Here is a 27586-nt window from a genome sequence, read left to right as displayed (position 1 = left end):
TCAGAAAGAAACCTTTACATGTGTACTGTGCCAATATTTTCACTGCAAAAGTTAAACCCTCTTTTTAACCTCTGATGCCAGATGCTGCTTTAGCCCAGCATGATCATCATTAACGCAGTTACTGAGATCCTTCTCAGTCCAGAAAAGCAGCAGACAGAGAGCATATCATTGCAGGCAAAGACATTTTGCCAAGGTGAGGCCATCAGTCAAAATCTTTTGCTAATTGCACTGCTATATATCCAGAATTCATCTGAACTTAACAAAGCTACTCAGAATTTATATTGCTGAAGTGGGGAGCAGAATATGGCCCACTCTAATCAAGAATCAAAACCTTCTGATTAGAAAGTGAATGCCTACTTACTTAGATTGTTGGTAAGAATATGCAGGCGCATGTTCACTGGATGTTTCCACTGTCATCTGTTGCTGTTGACCACTGGCTTCCTGTGATGAAGATGCTACTGTCTGTGGAGAAGTATCAGCAACAACACCCTAGGGAACCAAACGGTAACATGAAAAACTTACTAATTTTGCTCACTGCAGTGAACTACATAGAAGAGCTCAGCACAAGCTCACCATTCCTGTATTTCTCTAGAGATTGAAAGAGTTTGAGATAGCGGAACCACACGCTAACACAACAAACTCCATCAGTTTTAGAGCTAATCCAGCAACAAGAAGCTTCCTTAGCACACCAGCCCCTGTAGTATTTTGCTCTCACAGGCTGCTGTAGTTCCCTGCCCATTCGAAGACAGAGGCAAAACTTCTGACTTCGGTGGATTCTGGCTTTTACCTATTGTCTTTTTTCAACATATGTATGGCTCTTCTGATTTTCACTTACCTACCCCAACTTCACAGTGAGTTCACCTTTATTTTGCCTGATTTGCAATGCAATAAAGGCAGAATCTAGGCCCACCACTCTCTACTACACATCCAACAGAATTTTAGCCACCTTAGAAAAATATTGCACTCCTCTACACACTGCTTTTATATGTTCCCTTCAAAAATAAATTTACTTCACACTAAAGATTTTTATCTGTTAAGTTAAAGTTCCAGTGAAGTTTTATTTGTATGTTTGCAAAAAACCTGAAAACTAAACACTTAAAATACATGTATGAATTTAACGTTATGCATTTCTTCTCCCATTTAGACAATCTGAATGATATTATTTTAAAGTAGTATTTTAAAGTATTTTTTTATTCTTTCAGAGTAAGCCATATTTTCTTTCCTTTACTTTCATGCTTGGCGTGTTGGTCACATGAATAACACTAGCAGGTCTCTTCAGGGAAGATGCTTTATCACTGTATTGCACACAACAGAGCCAGAAGAGGGAGCACAAAGCACTTGCTTTGGTTTTATTAGAGTCCTGTGTAAACATCAGGTAGTTTGTTTTAAATTATCTGTTAAAAATATCAATTTAATTTTTCAGAAATTCTTTATATCTATTACCTAACAGACTATCAGTATTATCTTTTTCTGTCTACTTCCTTGTTTTTATCCTTCTGCTTTTGTCCATCTCATCCTGAGATTGTAAGCTCTCTGGGGCAGAGAGTATATTTTTTGGTCTCTGCTTTGGAACATCCAGGATAATAGGGTCCTGGTTCATGATGCTACATGAATACAGATAAACATTAACAATAATTACCATCACTGGATCACAGCAAGACAGGCTATATATTCAGATAATATTTTGTTTATTATAGTAGAAAATTAAGACATCACATTACTTTAGCAGGCGTTAATACACCAGTGGGTGATGGGGAAGAGGACTGAGGAAGAATTAACTTAATTTCTCATTTGCATTGGTCAGCACCATATGCAACCAATACTGCTGTGAACCACTCTCCATTCCACCACCTCCTCTTAATTTGGTTATGTATCTGCTCATTGTAATACCTAAGAATGGCAATTGAAAAGAGGCGCTCATGGCCTGTTTGTAAACAAATAAGGTTTAGGGCAAAATTATCCTGAGGCAAAAAAAGACTAAAATATGGCAGGGGGGTTGGAACTAGATGATCTTAAGGTCCTTTCCAACCCTAACTATTCTGTGATTCTATGACCAGCTCAGTACGACTGAACAGTATCAGCCTTTCCTGTTTGGGACTCTCAGTACTTGTCAAGAACAGGGAGAAACCAAGACAAGTCCACTTGATTGCTGGTGGCGTTATGCCAAACAGTACTACTAACTCAGTAACCTTAAAGCATAAAGTAGTAATAGCAGAGACTCCAAAGTCTACACAGCCAAAGACAGAAGAACAGAGACCCTGACACTCCTTGCATTACCCCAGAGTAGGAGAGAAGTTATTAATAAAAGAGGGTAGCACCAAAAAGAAGCACAAAGGGAAGAGGATGCCAAGCGTCCCTCCTCTCGCTGTGCTCAGTGTCCCTTATGAAGCTTTGCAGAAGTGGAGGCCAAGCTGACACTCTCCCGGCAGCTTGTGGTCTACAGGGTTGAGTAAATACTTACTCATTAGACTGTCATCAGCATGACTCAGCCCCAAGGAGGGAGGGAGCGAATCCTTCCTCAAGGATGAAAAGCACTCAGTCAGTGCAGCATCCTCCACGTCTGTATATACAAGAGGAAGGTTTCCATTGCTCAATCACTTTTTCTAGTGGCTAAATGTTTCATCAATTACCTATACTCGCTAAGGGCCGCATCAAACCCTCTTGCAATCTTCTCTTCTTGGAATCTCTTTTGTGTTCGTGGTCTGCCTGCTGGGTTTGTTTTCCTGTCTCTTCCCATCTCCCTCCCAAGTACATGGGGAAAAAACAGTCATAATCACTGATGTTCTATTCCATGTCCTGCTGTACAACAAAACAAACGCAAAACAAGAGCCCTTGCAAATAATTAAATGAAAAAGAAAGGGGGGGGGGGGGGAGGGGGGGGGGGGGAAGGGGCGGGAAGTGGAAGAAGGAAAAGAAAGAAAGAAAATAAAAAGGAAAGAAATCTGCAGTCCTCATTTTAAAAGCTGGAAGCTTACAGGCATCTTTCCATAAAGTAACTTTAGGCCCCTTTCAAACAACAGGTGCAAGGAGGCATAATAGATAAGAGTTCTGCTACCCCTTCACTCTATTGTCTTGGATGGAGGCAAACTTACTTCAATAGGGACAGCTGTTGGAGGCACAGGAGTGTACTGGGGAATGTAGGTCCCTTGCATAGGTGCAGCAGCAGTCATGTACTAGAACAAATTAAAAGCAAATGAGCATTACAAGACCACAATCAAGATGCATAAAACCATAGTAGAAGCGCGACACCATTTTCATTTCCTATTCAGAGGTTTTTTGTTAGTATATAGTCTATTATTTATTTTAATTAAGGTTTTTAGGCAGTGGTAGGATATAAGCAATAGCAAACATCTTGCTGATAGATTTAGATTGTTCACAGAGATTCTAAAATGGACTTCTATTTGTATTTACAAAAAAAAACCCCAACCCCAACCAATTGAGACACAATAGCAGCATTATATATAGTGGTTACAGATACAAAAAACATCGAAACAATCTTCTGGAGTCTTAGTCATCTTATCTAATGACATGTACAAAAAATGAAGCATAAAATTTGACAATTTATTCCAGTCTTTATTTAGCCCCATCAATAACAGCAGTTGAGTTTACAGGGATGCAAAGCTGCAGGGAAGTGCACTTGAAGACAGGAAAAACAAAGGAAGAGGAAGATAATAATTATTATTATAGCAAAACTTTGTATTAGCTTCTCTAAAATACTGTCTCTCAGAAGTACTACAAGACAATCTTCTTTAAAAGACATGAGTGCCTATGAATTTTGCCATTGATATGGTACTAATCTCTTTATATAACAGGACTCGTTATAAAGCTCCTAAACTGAATGCAACAGATATTGTTAAGATCGTCTAATAAGGTATCAATACTAACTCATCAGACCTATATGTACTTTTCTTTCCACAATCCAGTCCTAACTGCCTGTCTTCACTGACAAGAATCTCAGAATGTGCCCAATCCCACAACGGACTGTATGACACTTCCACTACACGTTATCTTCAAAGACACACCAAAGATCTGAATCAGCCCAGAATGTATTTGATGAATTTTAAAATGAGTTAAATATAGCTTTGCTTCCTGGCAGAGCTAGGAAGTGCTTGCAAGATTTTATTCCGCTGTTTACAGTAAAATTTACATTTAAAGCACTCTCTCACCTCAATTCTAAACTAACTGGAGGGTTTGATATGCCTGTCACAAACACGCATTATGAAATTGCATAGTGGGGTGCAGACTCTGCAGCAATGCTGTAGAAAGGCCTTAGGGAATGAGAAAGGCATATTTAAGAATCCCACAGCTAAATTCTGAAGTCTTCATTCAAGTAGAATAATAAAAAAAAAAATTACTTGATTTAAATTGTTTTCTATAGGAAAAATACCCAGTGAGGAACATAACTGGCATAGAATGTATACTTGCAATGCGAGTAGCATATTGTGTTGAAAACCATTACAATACTTTTGCTGAAATTCACAGTGTTTTCCTTAACTTGAGCAAAGGAGATGGGAGTGTCCCCAGTGTCTGTATGCCTGTATCGGGCCATGTTTTTCTGCAGCTCCTTTTCCTTGTTCTTCAGAAAGAGAATTGAATTCAATAGTTTTTTTATGAATGCTAACCCACCAAAGTCATTAGGCCAACTATCCCTATTGTACTCAGTACAGTTGGGCTATTCTCCAGCCTTACAGATTAGGAGTTAATGAGAATGTTACAGCAGGGTGTTCCAGAGCTGCTTCCGCTCCATTCGTTCTGCTTTGTAATGTTGCCGTCACATGTTGGGACGACATCTGCTGTGTAGCATTGTTCTAAATGTGTCAATATTTAACATTAACCTGAAGCACTCATTCTTATAGTCCTGCAAAGACCTACAAGGGTTTTAACACCTATAGAGGCTAGCTTGGACAAATATATATAGATTTTAATTAAAAGTGGTAATTTAAAGAATAAAGCAGCCTTATTCAACTTGGACTTCCTCCAAGTTCTTCCTTGAACCCTGCAAAAGATCAGGGTTCATACTCTTATAACATGCGCTTGTCTGCCATTCTCTTATCTTGCACACAAACACATGAGTTTTAATACACAAATATAAAATGCTTCAACTGCCTTTTAATTCCAACCACTCCACTTTTTTGCACAATGCTTTGGCACTGAGGTCTGTAGCACAAAAATTGAAACTGCCTGGGAATTAACTGTCGCCTTTGCTGACTCGGCAAGCACTGCTCTCGGTAGCCATGCACTTTCTGACTTCTAGTTATTATTTTCCTCTTGAAGCAGATCCTGATTTTACTTGCCAGACTACTTTGCGTTGCTTCCTTCACTGCTACACAATCTCGAGGGAAAACTGCTTGCCCTGGTCTGTCCAGACATTCACACCTACCTCCCCATACTCTTCTCGTTTAATTTTTTTTTCATGAATTTTAACTGAATTCAGCCAAATAGCAGGGGTTTTACAGTGCTGGAGACCAAAGCCATCCAGTTACTTGCCAGACTCCCTGAAGAACTGTAGGAATGTGACTTCTCCCATGTATATAACATTCTGCTTGTCACGTCCACTGAAGGTTCAGGTGGCTGAACCTTTCGGTTAAATCATCTAGAGTTCTACAATTTAAACAAACAATGTGGGCCAAATTAGCTCCACCAATGGCATACATGAAATGACAGTTTTTGTGGCAAAGAATTTGGTGTTAGTAAAAGTTACACAAGGCTCAATCCTACAGAGTACTGCTGCTTAACAGCTTGAGCACACAGCAGCAGACTGGTCTGTATTACAGGTACACATATTGTGCCCTTCAGTGCAATATCCAAACATATTTGATGTATTTATCTTTATGAATGTAAAGATACCCTCAACATTTCAGGAAAGAGTAGCCAGGTCAACAATTAAACACACTGTAGGTGCTTGGAACTGATTCTCAGGCTCCATATTCTCACTTAAAGATCTATTGAGGCTCTGTAAAAATCTTTACAAAACTATAAAGGACAGCTAGGGTTTAGTTCTCAGACACACAATGGGACTTAAGTGTCTAAAGTCCCCCCGCAGACACAAAGAGTCCCAGCTGAGACCACATGAATTCAGGATAGTCTGCTGGGCTGGACCTGTTTTCACCATGGGAAGCCTCGCACTGACAAGCTGCTTTAGTTTAGTTTGTTTACTAATGAAAAGGGAGAACAGATTAATTTTTGCTGTAACTGACATTAGCTCAATCAAGTTTGCATGTATTTCCTTTATTCACTATATAATGCTAATTCTCTGATCCCACAGGATAAATACATTAAAGATTACATAGTGCTAAGGCACAATGCCAGTGGCAATACATCACTGGCTTTGGATAATGCAAAAGTTGAATTTCTTGTCATAAATATTAACAGTTGGTTTGTAGTAGAAAGCTTCCTGAACACTGCTTTTCAGTAGCTTCCATACCCAGCACACACTGGAGTCTGTCTCTCCCTGGCTCCCTCAGACACTTTACCAAGCTATTCTGTAAAAGAGTATGCTCCAGATGTACTGGAATGAGGGCTGACCATGCTGGGAGGTGGAAAAAAGCTTCAGAAAGACTTGTGAGATTCAGAAGAAAAGTTAAATATTTTATATCTATCCTGCTCAGAATCATCCAGGATGAAGATTCTGCTCTAAGAACATCCCTTAGCTGAAGAACTCTGCAGCTTCATGGGGACCACAAGTCCTGTATGTGTACATAGTCTACATATGGCTTCCCATCTACCTCATGAAACTAACATAAATTGGAAGTAGACAGATGACAAACAAAGAAGACATCTGTGTTAGAAGACCATCACTGAGATTTTTCCCCATGAACCACACTCGCTAAAGTTCTTTATCCACACGTATGTGTGAAAGAGAGACAGCATGACTCACATGCTCAGCTTAGCAGTACCCAGCAAATTCCGCTAAATATTAGTATTGTAAGAACTGAAATGAGAGAAACTGAAAAATCCAAATCCATTCTTTCTTTGTCATATGTTTCCATCAGGATAAAAGATTCTTGAGCTGTAATGGGATTGGTCTTTCAACAAAGTATGTGCAAGGCAGAAGAAAACACTGCTCATTGTTCCACAACTGTACAGGCTTTGTGGGTCTAAAAGTAGAAGCCGCTGATTTCTGACAGTAAAATGAATAGTGACTGCACACACAGATGATGGATCTGGAGGGTATAAGGGAACTTTTTTGGAACTTCGATCCTTTAAAAGCTGATAATTTCTACTACAGAAAGAAAAAAAAGACATTGCTGGTGGCACTGTGCTCTTGATATATTTGTAAACTATTAATTTCTTCATACAGTATATAGAATGCATGTTCTAGGCACTGAGGATGTGCAGTATTACAATATAATGCATGTTTTACAATGACTGCTTAATTCAGACTGCACATATCAGGGCATCAATTTAGCCTATATACTACAATTCTACTTGCACCTTTTCCAGTGGGATTTTTGTTTTTACCTTTCTGAAACTGCTTAAACATGTGAAAAAATATATAGCTAGAAAATGAGAGAGTAGTAATATGTATTTACACCTCTCTTCTTCTTTCAGATATTACCCTCTCTGACTACAAAGACTTAAATGAAAGGCGGTAACGAATGAGGAAGTGCATTGAGGGAACGAAATGAAACTTCGAGAAGGATCAGTGGGGTATGCCAGCCTGGCTCCAGCAAGTTTCATCTTAAGCCTGCAGCAAACATTAAACCCATAAAGGTGGCAGGCATCGGGATGATAAAAACAGAAGGCAGGCAGCTGCCTGCACCAGGCAGAGTGAGGGAGCATGTTGCAGTAGGATAACATGCTTCACCCATCAAAGGTGTAGCAGTATGACTTGCACGGAATTTACAGGAGTTTTTATATTGGCACAATGGCACAAGTAATATCCATTTATTCATTTGCCCTACTAAGCCTTCAGCCTGCCTTTCTTGGGCCCAGGTTAATGTGGAGCCAGGGAAGTGCCTAACAGCTGAGATACACTGCAAACACCTCTTAGAACACCAGATCTTACTCACTCAGTTTCAACCAAAACAGTGCTGGAAAGAGCAAACGGCTCTTGCAAGACTAAATGATTTCATTTACACCACCAGAAGACTTTGGCCACACACTTTGTTTAAATTCTGAAGGTTTTCATTAACAGAAAGTAGAAGAAAACACCCCAAAGTACAGTTCCATTTATAAGCCTAGTTGCCTTCAAAATTACATAGCTGTGAATAGAAGGCAGCTACTGGATATAGTTAACTATCTTGGCCACTATGAGTACTGTGAGATTCTACAGTGGTAACAGTTCATAACCTGCTCGGTGTGAATAAGTTTCCTGGTATAAAGAAAATCAGCAAAAATTTACAAAATGAGACATAAACATGTAAGCTTGCAGTATGCAGTAGATTTGGAAACCTTGAACAACACTTAGTAGGCTTACAAGGGGCAATGAGCAAGAAATAAATGTTAAAGAAAAGGCCTTTTATAAAATCAATGTGCAAATGCTGCTTTCTAATGTTTCACTTTGGTTTTATATAAATGTATATCTGTTGCAAGAATTGACGATCACTTTCCCTATTTAATTAACATTCATGCTCCTGAGAAGGCACAGAGCCTTTCCAGTCAGGGTGAGAGCCGAATTGCAGAAGTCTTGTACCAGCATAAACTGGTAAGCATTTATACCACAGCAGCCTGCTGAAGGTTGGGATGTCTTATGTGGGTAAATGCTAAACCACGTGCCTTAAAAGAGCAAGGATTCCAGAGTCTGGTCTTCAGTGACGATTTGTGGTTTCCTATCACTGCATGAGTTATAGCACAGTGATAATGACTTAGCTTTTAGGATTCTCAGAATTAATGCCAGGGTTTGTTTGTGGGTTTTTTTATAAACCATCTGAGAAGTCTAGACTCTGCAGCACTAACAGAATTATGTGAAAACATTTGCATTGCTGGAAAACTAAATGAAAATGAGACTGTTGGCTAGATTTATTTTTCTCACCTTTCCATCTCTCCCCCTGCCCCAAGGAAATCTGCCCTTCTACTTTCAATCTTTCCCTGAGAAGAAAAAAAATGCATCTCTCTCTGACCATTGCTAAGTGGTTATAACTTTAATGAAATATAGAACAAAACTGATGCTTTTTTGTCCCTGGTTCCACCTCATTTGAAAATATCCTGTTCTCCAACAGAAAAGAATATTGTCTTGCTGTGTCCTCTTATCCCGTAGTCTGGCACGGAGAGGTAGGAACTCAGGAAGAGAAAAGAACCATCTAGTTCATCAGCACCAGTGGCAGTTCAATAAAATACAATATCCAGCCACCACATTTTTCACTTTGAGCTTCAAATATCTTTTGCTACTCAGACACATTCTCATTTTCCAGCTCAATCCTGTAATTATTCAATGACTGTTATTAATCTTAGCTTTTTCCCAATTAAAGAATGTGAGAATAAAAGATATGAATTTTTTGCATATATTACAATATTTTTGCTAATAATTATTACACTGGCCTAAAATATAATGATATAACACAATTTTACTGCACAATTACCATAGCCCTATCAAGAACAGCACTGACATTCAACAGAATCCCATCACTGGGCCACTGCACTCATTGTTAAGGCAGAGAATAGAAATCTTTACAAGATTTAACCTTCCTTCCCTGCTGCTCAGTAATACAAAAGTATTTAGGAACACTGAATACCACTACCCTTTCAACCTTCCTAATGAGATGTTACCTAATTCTCTGAGTAAGTTAAATGAAGGCAGAGAGAATAATAACTTCAAGAACTATATTTACAAACTAATCTCCTTTTTCTCTTCAGGAGTTCTAAGCATCCTTCACAAATCCCTACCTTTGGAAATCAGAGTAATACAAAGCTATAACAATGCAGATGAGTTAATCACCCCACCCAGCTAACAGATCTTTATTTCCAAAATTCAGGCCTGCTACTAAAGCAGAGTGATCAGGACTAATCAGATAAAGACTATTTAGAGTAAAAAAAAGCGAGAACTGTCGGATCAACGCATACGGCTGTGCACCATGCTCTTACTAGCATACAAAATCCCAGGTTTGTATAAACTGTAGTAAATGCAAACAGCACACCAGAAATGTCTATAGAAACAGATAAATAAAAACCTGGCTCATTCACTTTAACCACATTTTAAAGTCTAAAGGTTGGCATTACAAATGAACTTGATGAAAGTCTCAAATCACTTTCAGATATCTCATCAGTGCCTGAAAAGAAAAAATGGCGGAAAATCCATCAGGATGTGAAAATTAAGTTCCCATTTTAATTGTACCTTTCATTAACATCAAGTCAAACATCTTATAGAAATACTTCTTTATGAAAAGTTGTTCTAGTCGATTCCATGATTCTATATTATATCTGTTTATAGACAGCTATGGAACTTGACCTCAGGATACCAATGGTCCTTGTAGTCCATGTCAGCATGCCTAAGCCCATGATATTTTCACTCTTGTCTTCCTTGTGACAAAGCCTCCACTGTAGCCAGAGATCCATGGAGGCTGCACAGAAATGTAGACTGATTCACATAAATGAATAGCCTCAAGATGTGAAAATGTCTTTTTTGCATAATTAAAATAATACCACGTGGCTGATGAATACATTTGCAAGAGAGCAAGACTTTTACGCTTAAAACGAAGACCAAGACTGGTGATTTCTTGTACTTTCAATTCTTAATTCTACAGTTCTTACCCATTTCTCTACAAAAGGGACATTTTTTATTCTGTTCTAATACCCGCTCTATACCTGTTCTGTGAATGTACATTATTAGATGTCTGGGGCAAGTTTTTGAGCACAGGTTAGTGCATGATTTATTACATAATATATAGCCTGTCTGCAGCACCCTATATAAAGCCAGGGTATAGTGACTGTATCATGAAAAAACAATATACTGCACCATCTTGGTCAGCCAGGGTTAGTAATCACTGAGATTGTCACATTTATATTCTTCTTTCAGGTCCTGTATACTGAAGAATAAAGGGGTGATGCAGCAGAATTATAACTGCTTCTACTGACATAAAGATTCCCTATGCACCCCTCAGCTGGAAATTCTTAGGAATTTCTGTCTGAATACAATTCTTTCAGTTAGTCCCTGATGAACAGCTGCTAGTAAGACTGATCTGTACATTGTAATATTTTCAGCACATAAGTAAATAAATAAATAAATAAATGTGTCAGTAAAACTCCCAACACATGAGCATATTAAGCTATTATTAATAACATATCAATTTACATGAACAAATAATTGCTTTTTCATGAGGTAAACATGTCTTCTAGACGCTACTAGATCTCCATGAATTTGAAGTGTCTAAAGAGAAGCAGACTACTGTATGCAAGTGTCCATACTGTATGGATGAAAGAAACCAAAGGAAACCATCTTAAAACTTCATAAAAAACAGCTGTCTACAAGTACCCTGCATCCAGAGACAGAAAACTTGCCAATTCAGTGAGCACAGATGCAGACATCACCTGTTTCTTATTGGGGCTTACACTGGAAGCTAACCGTGGCACTAGGGATACCTTAAAAGCTGGTTTTCAAGTCCTGGCTTAGGCAGGAAATGCTGGGCTCTTATGCTTAAGGGTACAAGGAAAATCAGACTGCTGCCAGGCATGCCTGGGCACATATCCTGCAGGACATGCATTTGGGGCTTCCAGGCTGCTCGACACAGAGCTGGTGTGGTTGAGTTGGGAGTCTCTAAGCCCGAGAGCCTCACTTCCATCTGGGTCTTGGGTGAAGCTCTGGGACATCCTTGCCTCTTTCTGCACATCCAAGAACCGGCAGTCCCTGTTCAGCCTTCGAGTTGGTGCCCTGCTTTTCTTCCAGGACAATCCCACCAAGTTGCCTGCCCAAAACAACATTCCTGGGATTTCCTGACTTGGTTCCCAGGACTAATCTAGTCCTCAGCAAGCAGACCTGTAAGGAGATCTGGAAGCCTGCCCAAAGCATCAGACATGGGGAGGATACTCTGGAACATGAAATCCTGGGAGTGTTTTGCAGCTGCTGACTGAAAGCTGACGTGAAGCAGCACAGCAATCGAGAGGGATGTTTAAACAGTTGGCAGCTGTCAATATCTTTTGGAGTATATTTTGTATTGGAAATACCATGAGCCATTGTTTCAGAAAATTATTTTTTGTTTGGAATTTCTGGCTCATCTTTCTGTTTTGTTTTGAGTTTTTAAGAGATGAAACAGAATGAAAGCAGATTTCGTAAGATAAATTTCCCACAAACCGGAAACCACGGATGTTGCTCAGTGTGCCCTTCTTTCTATCTGTAACTTGAACAAACGGATCAGCCATGTTTGTATTTGGAAAGGATGTGGATAATAGAGAATACTAACCTTTAATGGCTGGTGGCAACTTCAATACATTTAAAGTACTATGGTTTAAAATAATGCAGTACAAAATATTGCTTCTCATTAGCATATAAATTGGTCTGTTAAAATCTTTAAATATATTTACACAATCATTAGCTTTGCTTACCTGGCAGGGAAGCTGGCAATAGTAAGCATTTTTGTGAGGCTTTCTTTTTTCCCACTTTCCACAAATTCTTGAAATTCTTATGGGGAAAAAGACCTTTCAAAACCAATGCCAATGCCCTGCTGACAGAGTGTAACTGGGTAAGAATATTACAGTCTGCCCCTAAGTATGTTAATTATCAGCTGTGGCAGGATCTCTGAGACATATCAGACTGTATCACCTCCAGGGCTCATAACCAAAGGAGAAACCCTGCCTTTTAGCAGGGTGCTGGCTAAGTGGGCTGAATCATATTACTATGTCATGAGCTTGTCTACCATGTGGTGATCTGCTTACAGTGCTGAACTCCTAAACTTACTCTGTGGTAACAGCTACACAGAATCTCTCCCAGTTTGTTACAGTTTCATCTGAATTACAAGGGGGGAGGCGAATGGAGGAGAAAAGGTACCAAAAAGTAAAAAAAAAAATAAAAAAATAGAAGAATAAACAGAAAATGAAAGAATGGAAAAAAACCATCCAAAACAAAAAAACAGTTTTCCCTCCTTGCCTTAAGTCTTCCTGTTTTGTGAACTAATCACTAATTCTCCCCCTCAATTGTCCTAAACAGGTTCCTTTAGAGTATCTTCTATTTTTGATTACTTCAGGTCTTTCACATTATTTCACTGATGTGTTTTACTGCTGGTAAATAGCAGCTTGGAATAACAGCATTCCAAGGCTGTCCTTTGTATTCCCTCAGTATTTCCAAAGGAGACAAGAGTCAGCTCATATACATTCAAATTGTATACAATTAAAAGACCCTCTTACAGTCCTGGACAGTATAAGCACAAATACTAGTGAATTTTAATGGTTAGGAATGGTTAGGTCCAAGCCAAGTGAAAAGCAATTCACTTCAGTGGGGAAACCCGTCTCTTAGTCTTGTCCTCACTCTCAGTGTACGGATTGTAAATAGACAGGGCTAAAAAAAGCATAGAGGCAGTCTCAGGTAAACACTTGATAGATGAATATGCTGTAATGGTTGTTTTTGTTACATTTTTTTCAGGTTAGCATGTCTGTGAAAAATTAAAAGCAACGCAAAACATAACAAGATCTTCTAAACTTACTCTTCTCCCTCTCATTCTGATACGAGGTGATAGAATGAGGAAGATAATCCAAGAAGGGAATCAGCATTGGGGAAGACATTAATACATATGCAAACACCGGTATTTCCTCCTTATGAATGCCCTTTATATGACAGAGCTGTCCAAACAGTACTTAAGGAGCAACAGCAAAATGCCTGACAGACAGGCATGATAGGTTACAGCTCAAAACATTTGCTTGCCAGACTGAAAGGGTGATTTTTATTTTTTTCTCTCTGAAAATCCTTTAAGGTGAATTCGCTCCATGACTGCTGGCACGCAGCCACTCTTCTATAAATTCATATTACAATGTTATATTTCTAATGGACGGGGTATGGTGTTTTTCCATTTTGCTAATGAGAAAAGCTAAAGGCCATTACTTGTTCTGATTAAGATCCCAAGGGAAGAAATGTGATGTGTATATTACTAGGCCATACGTAAAGGAAGTATGTGGCATTTCTAATCAATCAGATGAAAGGTAGAAAGAAAAAGTCTTATCCTGTGACTGCAGAGGAAGAAGATACAGGAGGGCAAGAAACCACAGAAAATGTCTTTAAAAGGTGACTTATGGGAATCAGTTATAATGATATTAGAATGATCAATGACTATGGCTACTATCTGGGAAGGATGTAATTACCAAAATGAAAACTTTCAAATGGAAAGCCTGATCAAGGGCAGAGGTACTGTCCTATTTCTCAGAGCACTGTCAGCTCTCACCCAGTCAATGTATTACTGTGTCCCTCACAAGCATTACCATACCACCAGGTTGACAAGTTACACACTTCCCTGGGGTGGGAGCAGACCCAGGGAGCAAGGAGTTGTGAAACTTTGCATGCAGCTCAAAAACATGGGTAAGTCTTGGCCCAAAGGCAAACAGAAGATAAGGAAAGACAAGGCTGGAAAAAGGGAAAATGGAAAAGAGAAAAGCCCCAGTCATGACTGGCCTTAAGGAAAGTTTTGCATTGGTGCACATTTAAAAGAAAGGAAATGTTGTGGACATTCATACAGTGAGCTATTCATTGTAAAGGAGATTGAACAAAAAAATGTACCAATGCTCAGTTTGCAGAAGGATACTCTGGAATATCTGCTAAGATGTTTCTATATGCAATTTCTACATGTTTAATCCTGATGGCGTAGAACTTTTTACAAATGATACCTGATTGAAATACTAAGTCCAGAGACATTTTTTCATTCCTTTTACAATGTCTATATAGTTACAGCTTGAAAACGCAACAAAATACATGCTCCAAATGGCAAATTAAATTAATAGAACCTAGAGATGGGTGTTCTAGGAGCAGACAAAATCCTTCGAATGTGTCATAACACATAGAGCTGCAGACATATTTTTAATAATATATTAATTTCACAGAATATTATAAATCACTGCTGAGCATTAAAACTGACAAAAAATCCAACATACTACATCCTTTCTAATGGTATTCCAGATTAAAGAAATATTACTGTCAATGACTGCAAAACTATAACAAGTGATAAGGCCAGTAGGATAAACTGTCTCATGCACTCTCCCCAGTCTAGGGAATTTAGCTTTCTTCTGTGGGACACCACTGCTTCTTTATAGATACTTGGGAATGCTTCAGGTAGATCCACCCGGGAATAGAAGAAAAGGCTATAACACTTTTCCCCATCTGCCTTAAAAGAATAGTCGCAAGAAACATGGGGACTGTGAATCTGGAAAATATCTTCGACCCTTCCTTTCATCAGAAGGCAATGCTGAGAGACATATTCTCTTAAATGTCATTGGTGACAAGGGATGCCATATACAGTGCTGGAAAAAAGTAAGAATCACAGCTGACAAAGCCCATTTACAAGCTATCAAACTGAAATTCAATCATCTTTAGCTTTCCTTACAGGCATATATTTAAAAAAACCTCTCCACAGGCCCCAACAGGAGTTTTCAGTGAACTTTTCTGATCCCTTTGCTCCACTGATGTGAAAAGGAACAAATGCTGCGTGAATGCATCTCAGCCGGTACAGGCAAGTAAGCAGGATGGGGGGGGGACAGCCTGGCCTCTTCTAAATGCTGCAGCCCAGTCAGCGAATTGTTTGTTTCAGGAGGATCTTGCAGAGTATCTATTTCTAGGCTAGGCTGTCCTTTCTTGGTTTTTGATGCACTTCTGGCTTTCGTGCATGGACTGACTGGAAAGCTCAGACGTTTTCATTTTGCACTGGTGCTCATGGATCAGCAAAATGTTCCCTTTCCACTTTCCTTTTACACTCAAAAAGGAAAAAAAAGATTAAATGCTGTGCAAATATTTGCAATGGAGAGAGTCTTAACTCCATGACACATTTTCTTGTCCAAGAATATGACAGAGATGACAAAATGGCCATTTTTCTATCAAATAAATTTATATCAACACCTTTAAAACCATTGGACTTTGCATGATTCACCTTACAAAGAAGGATTGCTGCTGACATATGAGTGTTATACTGAACTCCCAAGCTGCACTCCTAAAATACAAATTAGCAGAGTTCACATTTAGAAAGTGTAAAACTGGCTATTCCTGAAGCTGAAAAAGAGCATTTGCAGATTCCTCTCACTTAATGGCTGATGTCAGGGACAATGAATTTAATCTTGGGATGGAGGAGGGGGGTGGGCTGCCGGCCTGTCCAGGCGTAATATCCCCTAATAGCCTTGAAGGAATTGTAATTGTGAACCGAAACAGCATCTGCTTAACTCTCATCCTAGCCTCAGGACTGGAACTTTTTGCTTGTTGTGAAGGATCATGAGAAAGGCTACACAGAGCATGAAGATGAAAACAGAGTGAGATTAAAACCATTAAATACAACCACCAAGACACAGCTGTCCATAGTACTAGTGAACTCAGGGAAATATAAATGCCAAAATGTATTTGACATTCATGATGTATTTTGGCATGGCAATTTAGAACACTGAGCTGTCTGTAAACTTCTAGTTTACAATCTTTTTCATTATTATTATAGAGGACTGATTGTTACAGGTTATTCCGAGAAGCAAATAAGTTTCAGCGCTAGACACACTGAAGAGGTGAGGATAAAGCCAAGAAAATATAATGCTGATCATGACATTTTACAGAAATTAATGAAAAGGAAAAATGGATTTATAAGCCTTGAAATGTATCGCTCTTTTCTTTGCCTTCTGTTGCAGGTTAATTACTTTACATTTTTCCATCAATCATTTTGATTTCCAATTCTTTTACACTCAGTTTTAAACAAATGATAGAAATTTCAGGAAGGTTGGTGGTCTTTTGCTCTCAGTAGTTGAGGCGCAAGCTATACAAATAGAATAAGGAAACCTCCTTCAGTCTATACATTGAATGGAATTTGTTTCTACTATTTCCATATTTCCCATAACACATCAGGGAGATCTGAAGTTGTTGCTACTTGTATTTTTAAGTTATGAATAAACTTTGTGTAATATAACAGTTTGTCTAGAAGACGTAAAGGAAAAAAAAAAAGATAACCTTTTTCTTATGCCAAAGTACAAAACCTCAATTAATAAAAAATACAATTAATTGAATTATGGCCACCTTGATAAAGCAACCATTTATTACCAGAAAACTAAGATTTCTGAGAAAAGTCCATTATCTTCACAAGAAGATAATCAGCCCTACTAATAGCTAGTGAGGAGAACCTGCATATTAAAATGAAGGCAGCAAAATAGTTTCTACTAGAGAATTATATTTGGCTACTAAAATTTTGAGCACCAATTTGGATTCTGTGGATATAGGCAAGGTCATGGGTGGGAATAGCATCATTGCCACATCCTCACTTGACCTTGTTGTTATATTTTTGTCACTCTGACTAACACTACCAAAAATGGTCATTGTAACGAGAACAAATACAACCCTTTTTTTTAGCCCAGTGCTTATGTTTTAGGTAGGAAGGGCTGGTAGCAGAGCAGAATGAGGGTTATATCAGTACTTGAGGAAGTGAATAGTCAGGTGCCTTAGTGGTTGAAACAAAAAGGTCAGTCACAGCATCTTTGGTCTATACTGCAAACCCTTCATACAGCTGTGGATGGCAGACCAGAGAACACAAACAGCATGAAGTTTTTTACCAGTGAAATCAGTTTGCATCATAGAAATACTATACTGATGTGAGGGAAACACTCAAGGGAAACACACTCAGCACAGGAAAACGGAGTTGAGGCTGGTGAATGCACCATAATTTGGACATTGAGATACTAAACTCTTAAGAAACTGTCTGTTGCTGTATTACAATGCTAAAATTAAAAGGCCAACGTCAGTAGCATACAGGTGTGCCTATCACATTTGAAAACAATAACGAATCCCAAAGGATAGAGCAGTCCTCCACAGGACTGGGAAACAATTTGCCTTTTTGACATACAATTGCTCCCTTGGCCCATCCAGACATGATGCAGCTCTCGTCTGCCACACAGTAGAAATCTGCCATGTTCAACAGTTCATTTACCTTGCTAGAAAAACAACTCAATTCAGCAAACTCCCAAATTCACCCAATGCAGCTGCTCTCAAACCCCTTGTTACAGCTTAATGAAATGTGCTGACCGAGCTGTTTCATAGTAAGCATTAGTTATAGCATAACTCTTCTCCCAAATTGAGTCTTTTAGGAGCAAGAGGATTCTACAGCGCCGTGGCACTGACACAGAACCACCCATAACTCACAAACAATAATAAAATACCATCTGAGGGCACAGAGGTTATTGCCATCAGCAGCTCCCTTTGGAATTGTAAATCATTTGAACAAAGCTTGCCCTTTTTTTGAGAACTTCAGGCTGAAATCACTGTATAGCCAGGATCCCAGTGTCTTACAGTGTATGAAGACTCTACTTTAGGTGCCTTCATTTAACCTTGTTTTACAAAAGAGCTAACCCTGAACAGGCTGCTCTTTCCAGATGAAAATAAGAAAGATATCTCAAAAGTACTGCCAACTTATCTTAGAGGAAGTTTAAACTTTTGTGCTATCAGTTTGCCAAACACCTGATAAGCCGTGCAGATTAACTGTGAAATGCACTGTGCACTGAAATTCAGTGGGATACACTGTGGGAAAAGGCAGTGAAATTCAATGCAATATTATTTTTGCTAGCATCTGCAGGTCCAGACCTTTGCCCAACACACAGGTTATGTTGTTTCTGTCACTGTGATTACAATATGAAAAATACTGAACATCCTTCAAATTAAATTAACTTTCAACTCATTTGTGTGAGTTTTCAATAACGTGGCAATGTGTCAGCCCCAGAAACACTGCAGCATCTATAATCTAGTGTTTCTTTGACAGTCCCAGTGCCCCTGAAAGTGTAGTTTTCCCTATGAGAAAACGCTGGGAATGTAATTCAAAGGTTGCTGCTCAGAGTAGCAACATTTTGCTTAACAAAATGTACTTATCCCACTGAAAAAAAAATAAAGCCAAAAGCAAGCAGCACAGTAACTAATCCACACACACTGAATCAATCTTAACTCTTGGACCCAAATGTTGTTTTGTAAATGAATACTGTGAATGGTCACTTGCAACATATGTTTACTCTTTGACTGTGTGAACTGCAGACATCATAAATAAAATGTTATTTGGATGTACAACACTTTTCTGAGTCTTAGTACATCATGCTCAGTAAACATTTTTAGAAGTTTTTACAATTTCCTGAATTCTCAGTACTTAAAAGAATAGAAAATAAAAATTAAACTATATTACCTGTTTTGAACCGAAATAACAGTATTTGTTTGCAATGAGAAACAGAGGTTGAAGATGAAAAAAGGCTGTTGGACCATTGCTCTGGTTTTGTGTCAACGTCTGAAAGTCCCTCCTGCAGATTTTACGGTGTTTGGCCCAGTTGAGTTCTAGATGTCCCAAACAATGACCTTTCATGGTTCATTTCAAACACTAGTCTAGCTCTCAATATATTAGCAATTTCTGCAAGATATTCAAGTTATGCTTTCCCTATTTCACCTTCAGATCCTAATTTATATTGCTGGCAACATTACAACCATCTCCTCCTTTCCATTGATGCCCTTCACATACCTACACTGTACTACCAGCTATTGTTGTTTATCACCTTCACGCCCTTTCCTTTCAGCTAAAGTTTACGGCATTTGTGATTAAAGTTGATACAATTCAAGTACTCCACCTTAGACAGAACTGGTATTGTGTGAAGGACTGCAAGATTGCTTAGCAGAAAGTAGTCATTCTTCCGTATAATTTATCATGTTGTTCTTTTCCATTAATGATACAGGCCCTTCAAGGATTCCATGACTTCTCGCTGTGCTTACATGCACTTGTAGCATGTAGAGACATGATCACAGGACTGTTTCCCAGCTCTTGACAGAGAAGAGCTGTGGAAGCACCACCTCTGGGAGACACTTCTTGCTTTTCACAGTTTTGAAAAAAAAATAACCCTCACCTCTCTAAGATCCTCAAGCTTGTCTTGGGTTACAGAGGCCCCATAGAGTTTGTCTGCACCGCTATGATTTGGATTCATTACTTCTATAGAAAGCCATATTCATAATTTCTGTCAGAATCACCTGAGTCTACTTTAAACACAGGCAGGACAATAAAACCAAATTTCATTCTAATAAGGCAAAGAGATATGTTCTGGATTACAAAATGGAAAAGGCATTTACAAAAGAGAAAGACATCAAAAAAATACGGATGACAGACCTAAAATTTAGAGTACTTTTGGTTTCCACCTTTTATTGAGTTTTTCAGTTGTAGGTGTGGCAGGATGTTTCAAACCTAGAATTATTTTCAGCTCTTTTTAACCTGTTATTTATTCCTCTTTTCTACTGTCTGTTAAATAAGGATCCTTTTTCAACTAAATCTTATATAAATCTCTAAAGCCAAACCAAACTAAACTAATCTTCTCTCCCTAAAACCTGCATTGCTATTTTCACTATCAGCACAATTTAACATGAATATGTGTGAACACATACTTTTTCCCTCTTAACATTCAAAGTTTTTAGGGAAATGATCTAGCAAGATGAGTAGCTAGAAAAATGAGTTTGCAATCTTCGGTCATCTCTAGCAGACATATGAACAAATTTCTGGGAGTATAAATAAAGGAGAGCCTTTTGGGGAAGGTCATGCTGCAGACCACTAACTATGTCAGATACTATAAATTTTATGGTTTCTGGTTTCTACTGACTATTCCTAACTACAAAAGTTCATTTTACATGAAGCGCATGGCTATCATTAAATAGCAAACATGCTTTGAAAGAGGTGGCTTTGAACTACATTACTATTGTTCTTCAGTGTCCTTCAGGTAGCACTTACAGAAATCACAAAATACAGCTACAGCAGTCACATGTAAGAAAATATATGACAAACAAGACTCTAAATATTCCAGTTCACAGATACGGGAAGTAAGCTGCAAATTAATTACATGAATGACATTTGTCTGATGATGAAAATGAAGTTATATAGTTACGGCTTTTCTGGCTGATACTTTTTGCTTTGCTGATCCATCACTGTTCCTTTGTGTTAATTTAACATTTTATCACCACAACCAGGGAGTTGAGTCCTTCTCTGAAAGGGAATCTGGGCTAATGTCACTTTGAGTTGGTAGCTGATACCTCAAAGACAGGCAAGGAATCCTCAACAAAAGCACTTTTCATTTGTGGAAGTGTCACGTGAAGGTAAAATTTAGCACACAAGAAAAGCTACTGACACTCTGGGCTCGTTCGAAGGGCTGCTTCAACCGAAAATGGAATTCCTTCCATTGGTGTTTATTCTCCTTTGAAATTCCCCTTTCTCTGCCTATGTCAGGCAGTGGCTTCAAAGCTAGGCACAAATTGCACAAAAAGGCAAACAGTAAGCCACTACCAACAAATGGTAGGAATGTAAAGCTGAATTGAGAAGAGGAGGAATGCTACAGAAATCGAAATTTATAAACTCTTATTAGTTACAAAATACAATCTAATGACTGCTATGGTCAAATATCGACTGAACCCCCTGCTAAGACAGCTGATGATAAAGACCCTCCTCTACACAAGGGCTGATCAGCCCAATTCCTACAAGAATCTGCGGGACTTCAGGATGGCCCCAAAAGGGGAAAGATCCCAGCTTTCCTTGTTCACCCTAGCAGGTGTTGGCCTATACTGTCAAGTTAAGATTTTTTCCACCCTGCTGCTGCACCTGCGAATGTTTCTTTATAGAAATGTCAAATCTATTTTTTAAGATTGCTAACCTATTTGTCTCCATAATACTTAGTGGCAGTGGATTCTGCAAATTGAATAAATGCATCAAAAAGTTATTTGTTCCTTGTTGACTGCTTGGAATCCAGTGCTTTTCAGTTGCACTGAGTGCCCCTTTGTTATCCCAAATTATGCATCAGGCAAATTGGAGCTGCCTTTCAAAAGGCTGTTTGGGAAGGAAGGTGCAGGAAGAGTTACTTGTTTTTTATAAATCTTAAGGGAGCTTATGCTGTTCTTTGCAACAAGAATAGTTTCTCCTTAAGCGGATCTCCTGCCCCAGACAGCCCCATGTTGTTAATCACCTGCATTTGCCCTGGACCTTGGCTGAGTAAATGGACAAGGATGATCTCTTAGTTGCAGTATGAACTAAGGTAATTTCACTTGCAGTGGGTTCAGTCCTATATTTTCCACACAAGCAGTAACTGAAACAGTCAGTCAATAAATAGAATAAAAGAGCTTTAAGATTAACAACTGATAATGTGAAAGGCACAAGATTGCAAAGAAACTTTGCTCCTGTAACTGTCCAGGGACCTTGCAACATACAATTAGAATAACAGAGTGCTTTTTGAACAAGGATCTGAATATCAGGGGAATGCAAAGATGTTTCAGCTCTGTGTAGTGTAGTATGTGCAAATAGAATTGCAGATTAAACATGAAAAAAAACACCCTATCTAACAAAGCAGTTATTCTGCTGAGGCCTTTAGGTGACATTTTAAACCACTGGTGACCATGGAGCATCTAAAGGAAACAAAAGATAAAAAACTTATAACAAGCTTGTTGTTCCATTGAAGGGTTCTGGAGATATCATCAAGCTCCACTGGCAACAGAAAGAACCAACAAAGTGAAAGATAAGACTGATGTACCTGCATAACAAGCCTGTTATTCCAGTGAGAGATAACTGGTGATACTATAAACCAGGAAAGCTGAGTTGTTAGGGTAGTTTGCAGTTTCATTAGAATCCCACATTGCATAAATGCAGTTCTTCCACCTGACTGCATTTTTAATGCAGAGGTATCCAGAACAACTAAACATTTATTTTTTTAAGTGGGTTTTGTGTTGTTTGTTTAAAAAGTGCAAGGAAGAGCTTATTTTATAAGTTGCCTATTATGTTTTTACATTATAAGCTGAGTGAACTATCTACAAGCGTGAAGAACAATTAAGCAGCACAGTTGAGCTAGCAGTTTCAGTAAAAATCTGGCTTCTACTCACTCTCCCACTGGTGCAACCTCAAAGGTTTAAGATGGAACAAGGCTACAGTAAGGCGGTTCCAAAAGAGAGGAAAAAAAAGAAGCTGGAATTACCCCTCTGCCAACAAGGACTAACAAAGGCTGCCTCAATCTGTTAGATGACACTGGAACCCAAGTGGTGTCTGAAATGGATGCTAACAGCAGGGAGGGGAGAGAAACTCAAACCCAGAAAGCGCAAAACAGAAATCTTCTTTCAGGAATGAGCAGCAGAGGAGAAAGAATAGAGCAGATCTTCTTCCCACTGAAGAGGCAGATTATTGCTGCTGACGGCCAAACGTGGAAGTGCCGCAGTAAAAGGCAGCCAAGCAACAGGGACTTACAGCAGCGATCCGACTGCTCAGTTTTTATATTTCTAAAGGTTTTTGTATTATATCCACTCAGGCATCAATCACAACTTTATTAAACCACAAAACAGATGTCAGTTCAATGGCTGTATCGGAAACATTTTGAATGACAGGCTGATGATGGAACAATTCCAGCCTCCATACATTATTAAACACATACTAATGCTGCTCTTTCAATGCTGCCCTTACAGACTCCCTCTATGGTACCTTTTTTAACAGCAGACCTAATTGCAGATGAATATTACATAGGAAAAACAAAACTTACTGTAATAAATAATGATACTAAACTAGTAAACAAAAGAAAAATTTCCATGTTAAAACTGGTTGTCTGTCTTCACATTGTGTTTCCTGGCATTAAGATTTTATTTTAATACAATTGCAGGAGCTGAGGGTGGGTTGTCACCTTACTCAGAATATTCAGAGTTATTGTCTTTTTGTTGTAATCTTGACATAATTTACCCTTAGATTTTCTTTACTTGTTTGTCCACAGCCAGTGCACCCATGTAAATGCTTTCTGCTCTTTTTGAGTGAAAAGGTAACATGAAAAATACATACAAATATGGCAGAAATCATCCCTTTGGCAGATTCTAGATTCCACCCCTCTGCTTAACTCCAGATTTCAGGCAGACTGGGGAGGTGATCAGAGCATCATACTTGCCTTTCAATTAATTGGTAATATAAACTGTATTTTCACTGGCAAAAAATAATTTGATTTTCATAAGGGCAGAGAGGAATTATGTTCTTGGTGGATGAAACACAAAGCACAGTAAATGGGAGATGTAAATGCTGTACAAAATTCTCTCACCGGAACATAAGGTCGGGCTGCCACAAACTGCAGACCATTACCTCCTCTCTTCCCTGGTGTCTTATACCATCCTTTGGTCTGGAGTATGTGCTGCAGCTGTCTGTTTCTATGATGTGGGCAGTGAAATCAAGTAAAGATGGATTTGGGGTTTTCACTTGGCCTGGCATCTTGATAGTCTTAGTGCATACCCCTGATTAAGGAGTGTTTAGTATAGCAGAGGTGTCTGATTTTATGCACACAATTCAATAATAGATAAGAAATAAGAATATGAAAAAAAATAGAATAAAATAAAATACATGTTCTTTGGGGATTTTGGAGAGAAAGAAAACTTTCCTAAACAAAATTCTTTGTGCTTTCTGGTCTGTGGTTACTGCAGCCAGTTACTGAAGGCTTCCCATAGCACAAGGGGAAGGCAGCTGGCCATGAGTGGGTTTTTTTTGTTTTCCCTTCTGAACTGGATGGTCCCAGCTGGAAGCAAGCCGCCCTGCCAGCATTTAGCTAGAAATGCCCTCTCTGGGCTGGTGACTATAATAATCAAGTGCAGACAGGGATGGAGGCAGCTGCCACCCAAAATCCTATGGGTTTTAAAGTGTGCTTCAGGACTAAGACATCAAAACTCAAATGCAGTTTTTGGTTGATGCAGGAATTGGCAGAGGCTGCTCTTACAGAGGTAGCTTGCCTCACTGAAGGGCTAAAGAGTGCTTCTCCAGGAATGGTCTCTCCTGTGGAATGATTCCAGGCTGGGCAGAGTATTTTAATCTTTTAGAGAGCATCTAAAGGCAGAGTAATTCCCACAAGGTATGAGGCATGCATAGGCCCTTATGCTATTTCTCTAGCTTACTCACTAAAGAATAGATTTTCTGTTGAAGCAATATTTTAGAAACCCAGCATTCATCCTGAATCAGGCAGGTTTGGAAGTGGGTTTGAAGTCAACTCACACTTAAGTGACCACAGAGGGTTGCTTTGGCTGAAAAATGTTACATTAATTAGCAAAATGGTTTGTCTAAGGAAGTGAACATATGAAAGCCTTTTAACAAAAAATGCTTTGCATACTGGAAGCTTTTAAATTAAATTGGGACAGTTACAGCCAATGCTGAGCAGAACCATTTGTGACTTTCTGGCTTGTTTGCTTCAAAAAATCTCTCTGGTTTCTTGCATGACAGCTGGTGGCTCTTTATGGCACCCCCTTGCACAGTTTTAAGGATAAGATTAAAAAATATATTAAGAATATAAGCATATAGTCTTTGTCTTATAACACATAAAACTTAGTCCTGCTGAGGTACTCACAAGGGCATGGTTTGGACTTTGTCCAATTTGTCAAGGCTTTATGCTCAATGCTCCTCTCTCTGAACTGAAATTCAGACTTCAGAATAAATGAAGTAAAATTATCTCTAAATGAATCATATGTGTAAATAGGTTGTCCCTTTCCTTCACGCTTTTTTTCTGGAACAGAACACATTAGGAAGCTACAATTTCAAGTCAGGATGGATACATCTAACAAAAATGCTACTGGCAGCCCAAATCCTGACGCTCTCCTTTCAATTTCTGACAGGATGAATTCTTGATGACCTCCATGATTATCCTGCTTGCATGAGGACTTTAACTGAATATAGTCCTGATGGTGTTTTTACCAAAGAGAAGTCTTGTATGTGATAAAACAGAATGTCACTTGAGATTTATGAAAAGCCTATGGATATTGTAACACCCATCAATCATTTACTCTTTCTTGCTCTTTAAGTTTTCTGTAAATAAATTAGGAGTTTTAAAGATAGTAAACATAAACCTATACGGTATACCTCTGAAAGTATTTCAAGAAGTTATCAGGGAATCCTGTGACCTTGAAAGATAAGACTGTATAAAGAGCTACAAAAAAGAAGGAAAGATTTCTTTCAATTGCGGTAAACTAAATTCAGGATCTTATTATCACCCTCTAGATCACCCACTGCCTTTCAGAGTCCATCGCCTGCCTCCCCAGATGATTTGTTACTACAAGCATTGTAATAGCAGTCTCAAGTCAGAAGAGAACATTACCTGGGACTTTCATAGCACTAAGACTGTGAGAAAATCATCACAGAAGACAATGTGCGTAAAAGTTGTAGAAATTACAATGACAAACAGAAGGAAAAATTCATAAGAGCTGCCCAGCAGCACAACCATTTTCCATTTCTTTGTCTTAATTTCTAAACACACTTTTGAGTGACAGTAATTACACATGCAGAAATTCTCAACAGTCCTCGTGTTTCCTGCAATTTCATGTCCTCAGAGGGGAAAAATGATGGTATTAGATTTAATTCCTACATCTTTTGACTGTTGAATTAAACATTTAAAATAACAGGAATAAGCAACAAACCATCATATTTAAGTTTTGTCAGAAATAAAAACAGAAGTCTCAGATCTTACCAGAGTTTTTCTTAAATAAGGGTGGAAAGACACTGGAGTTAAGTGGTTAAGTAGACACAGGGGGCTAAGTAAGTTTGTGGAGATGCAATTTTACTCTGTACCTATTCAGTTTTAAAAAATGGTTGGAAAACTTTGTTCCTATCGATTAGTATCAATAGGAGAAATAAATAGAAAAAATTCTAAATGCATAATAGATCTTTCAAGTAATTATTATGTGAAGAGAATGTGTGATAAAGACATAAAACTATAATGCTTATGCCTTCATTTTCTTAAAAATATACGTGTACATGCAGGGTGCACACATTCACATATCAAACTACGACTTATTTTGTGAAGGCTTTTGTACTTTAGGAAATTTTCAAAGAGTTGCTATAATTTTTATTGAGTATATTTTACCCTTCTCTGACTCTGGGGGTGTTACTTGTGTCTAACACAGCTTAAAGAGAAAATAATTGTTGAAATCTGCATGTTTAAATATATACTGGAAATACAGCTGACCTTGACCCAAAGTCACATTTCTGAGCCTGGAGCAAATTGTTATGGCTGGCTGCTATGGTTTAGAAGTGAGTAGCAGATCCTACCATGAAGGCAGAACTCCCATTTCCTAGAAGCATACAACTTTCTAGATTGACGTGCAAGAAATTTCTGACAAATTGATATTGGTTTATATTTATATGAGAATTAGTACAGATAATTCCTGCTAAGTACAGAGCAGGTTTTGTTGACCTACTGTTTTACTACTCATAGTACTTTGTCATTTTTGTTCTATAATACCTAGTGCTGACTGTATGATGGTTTTAGAAACATATCTGTAAATACATGTTTGTGTGACATAGTGATATGAGGATATTTTTTGTGTCATACATCATGTTTTCATCATAATGAAAGGCACTTTGACATCTTTGCTTGGACAGGGCCAGAAATCTCTGGACATGGAACAAAATCAAAGCAAACCATGACAATATTAAAATGGCAAAAAGATGAAACACTCAAAACCCAGGAGCAATAAATTACCTTGAGAAACTCAGTAAGTTTTGCAATA

At 38.5% G+C, this 27586-nt stretch overlaps 1 protein-coding gene across 1 annotated transcript in view; it reads right to left on the bottom strand.

Moving 5' to 3' along the window:
• Positions 1 to 357: 357 nt before the first annotated feature.
• The window catches only part of LOC104406800 (RNA-binding motif, single-stranded-interacting protein 3-like), a gene marked incomplete at its 5' end in the record, with an annotated part of 140101 nt that continues 112872 nt past the window's right edge, over positions 358 to 27586 (bottom strand). Inside the window, 2 exon segments of the mRNA XM_010015896.1 lie at positions 358 to 489; positions 3093 to 3173. Coding sequence (XP_010014198.1) covers positions 358 to 489; positions 3093 to 3173 — 213 coding nt within the window.

Source organism: Nestor notabilis, unplaced genomic scaffold (genome assembly GCF_000696875.1).
Source record: "Nestor notabilis isolate BGI_N333 unplaced genomic scaffold, ASM69687v1 scaffold7106, whole genome shotgun sequence".
NCBI classification, from domain to species: Eukaryota; Metazoa; Chordata; class Aves; order Psittaciformes; family Psittacidae; genus Nestor; species Nestor notabilis.
The sequence above is the reverse complement of the archived record's forward strand: the minus strand, read 5'-3'. Positions and strand labels throughout refer to the sequence as shown.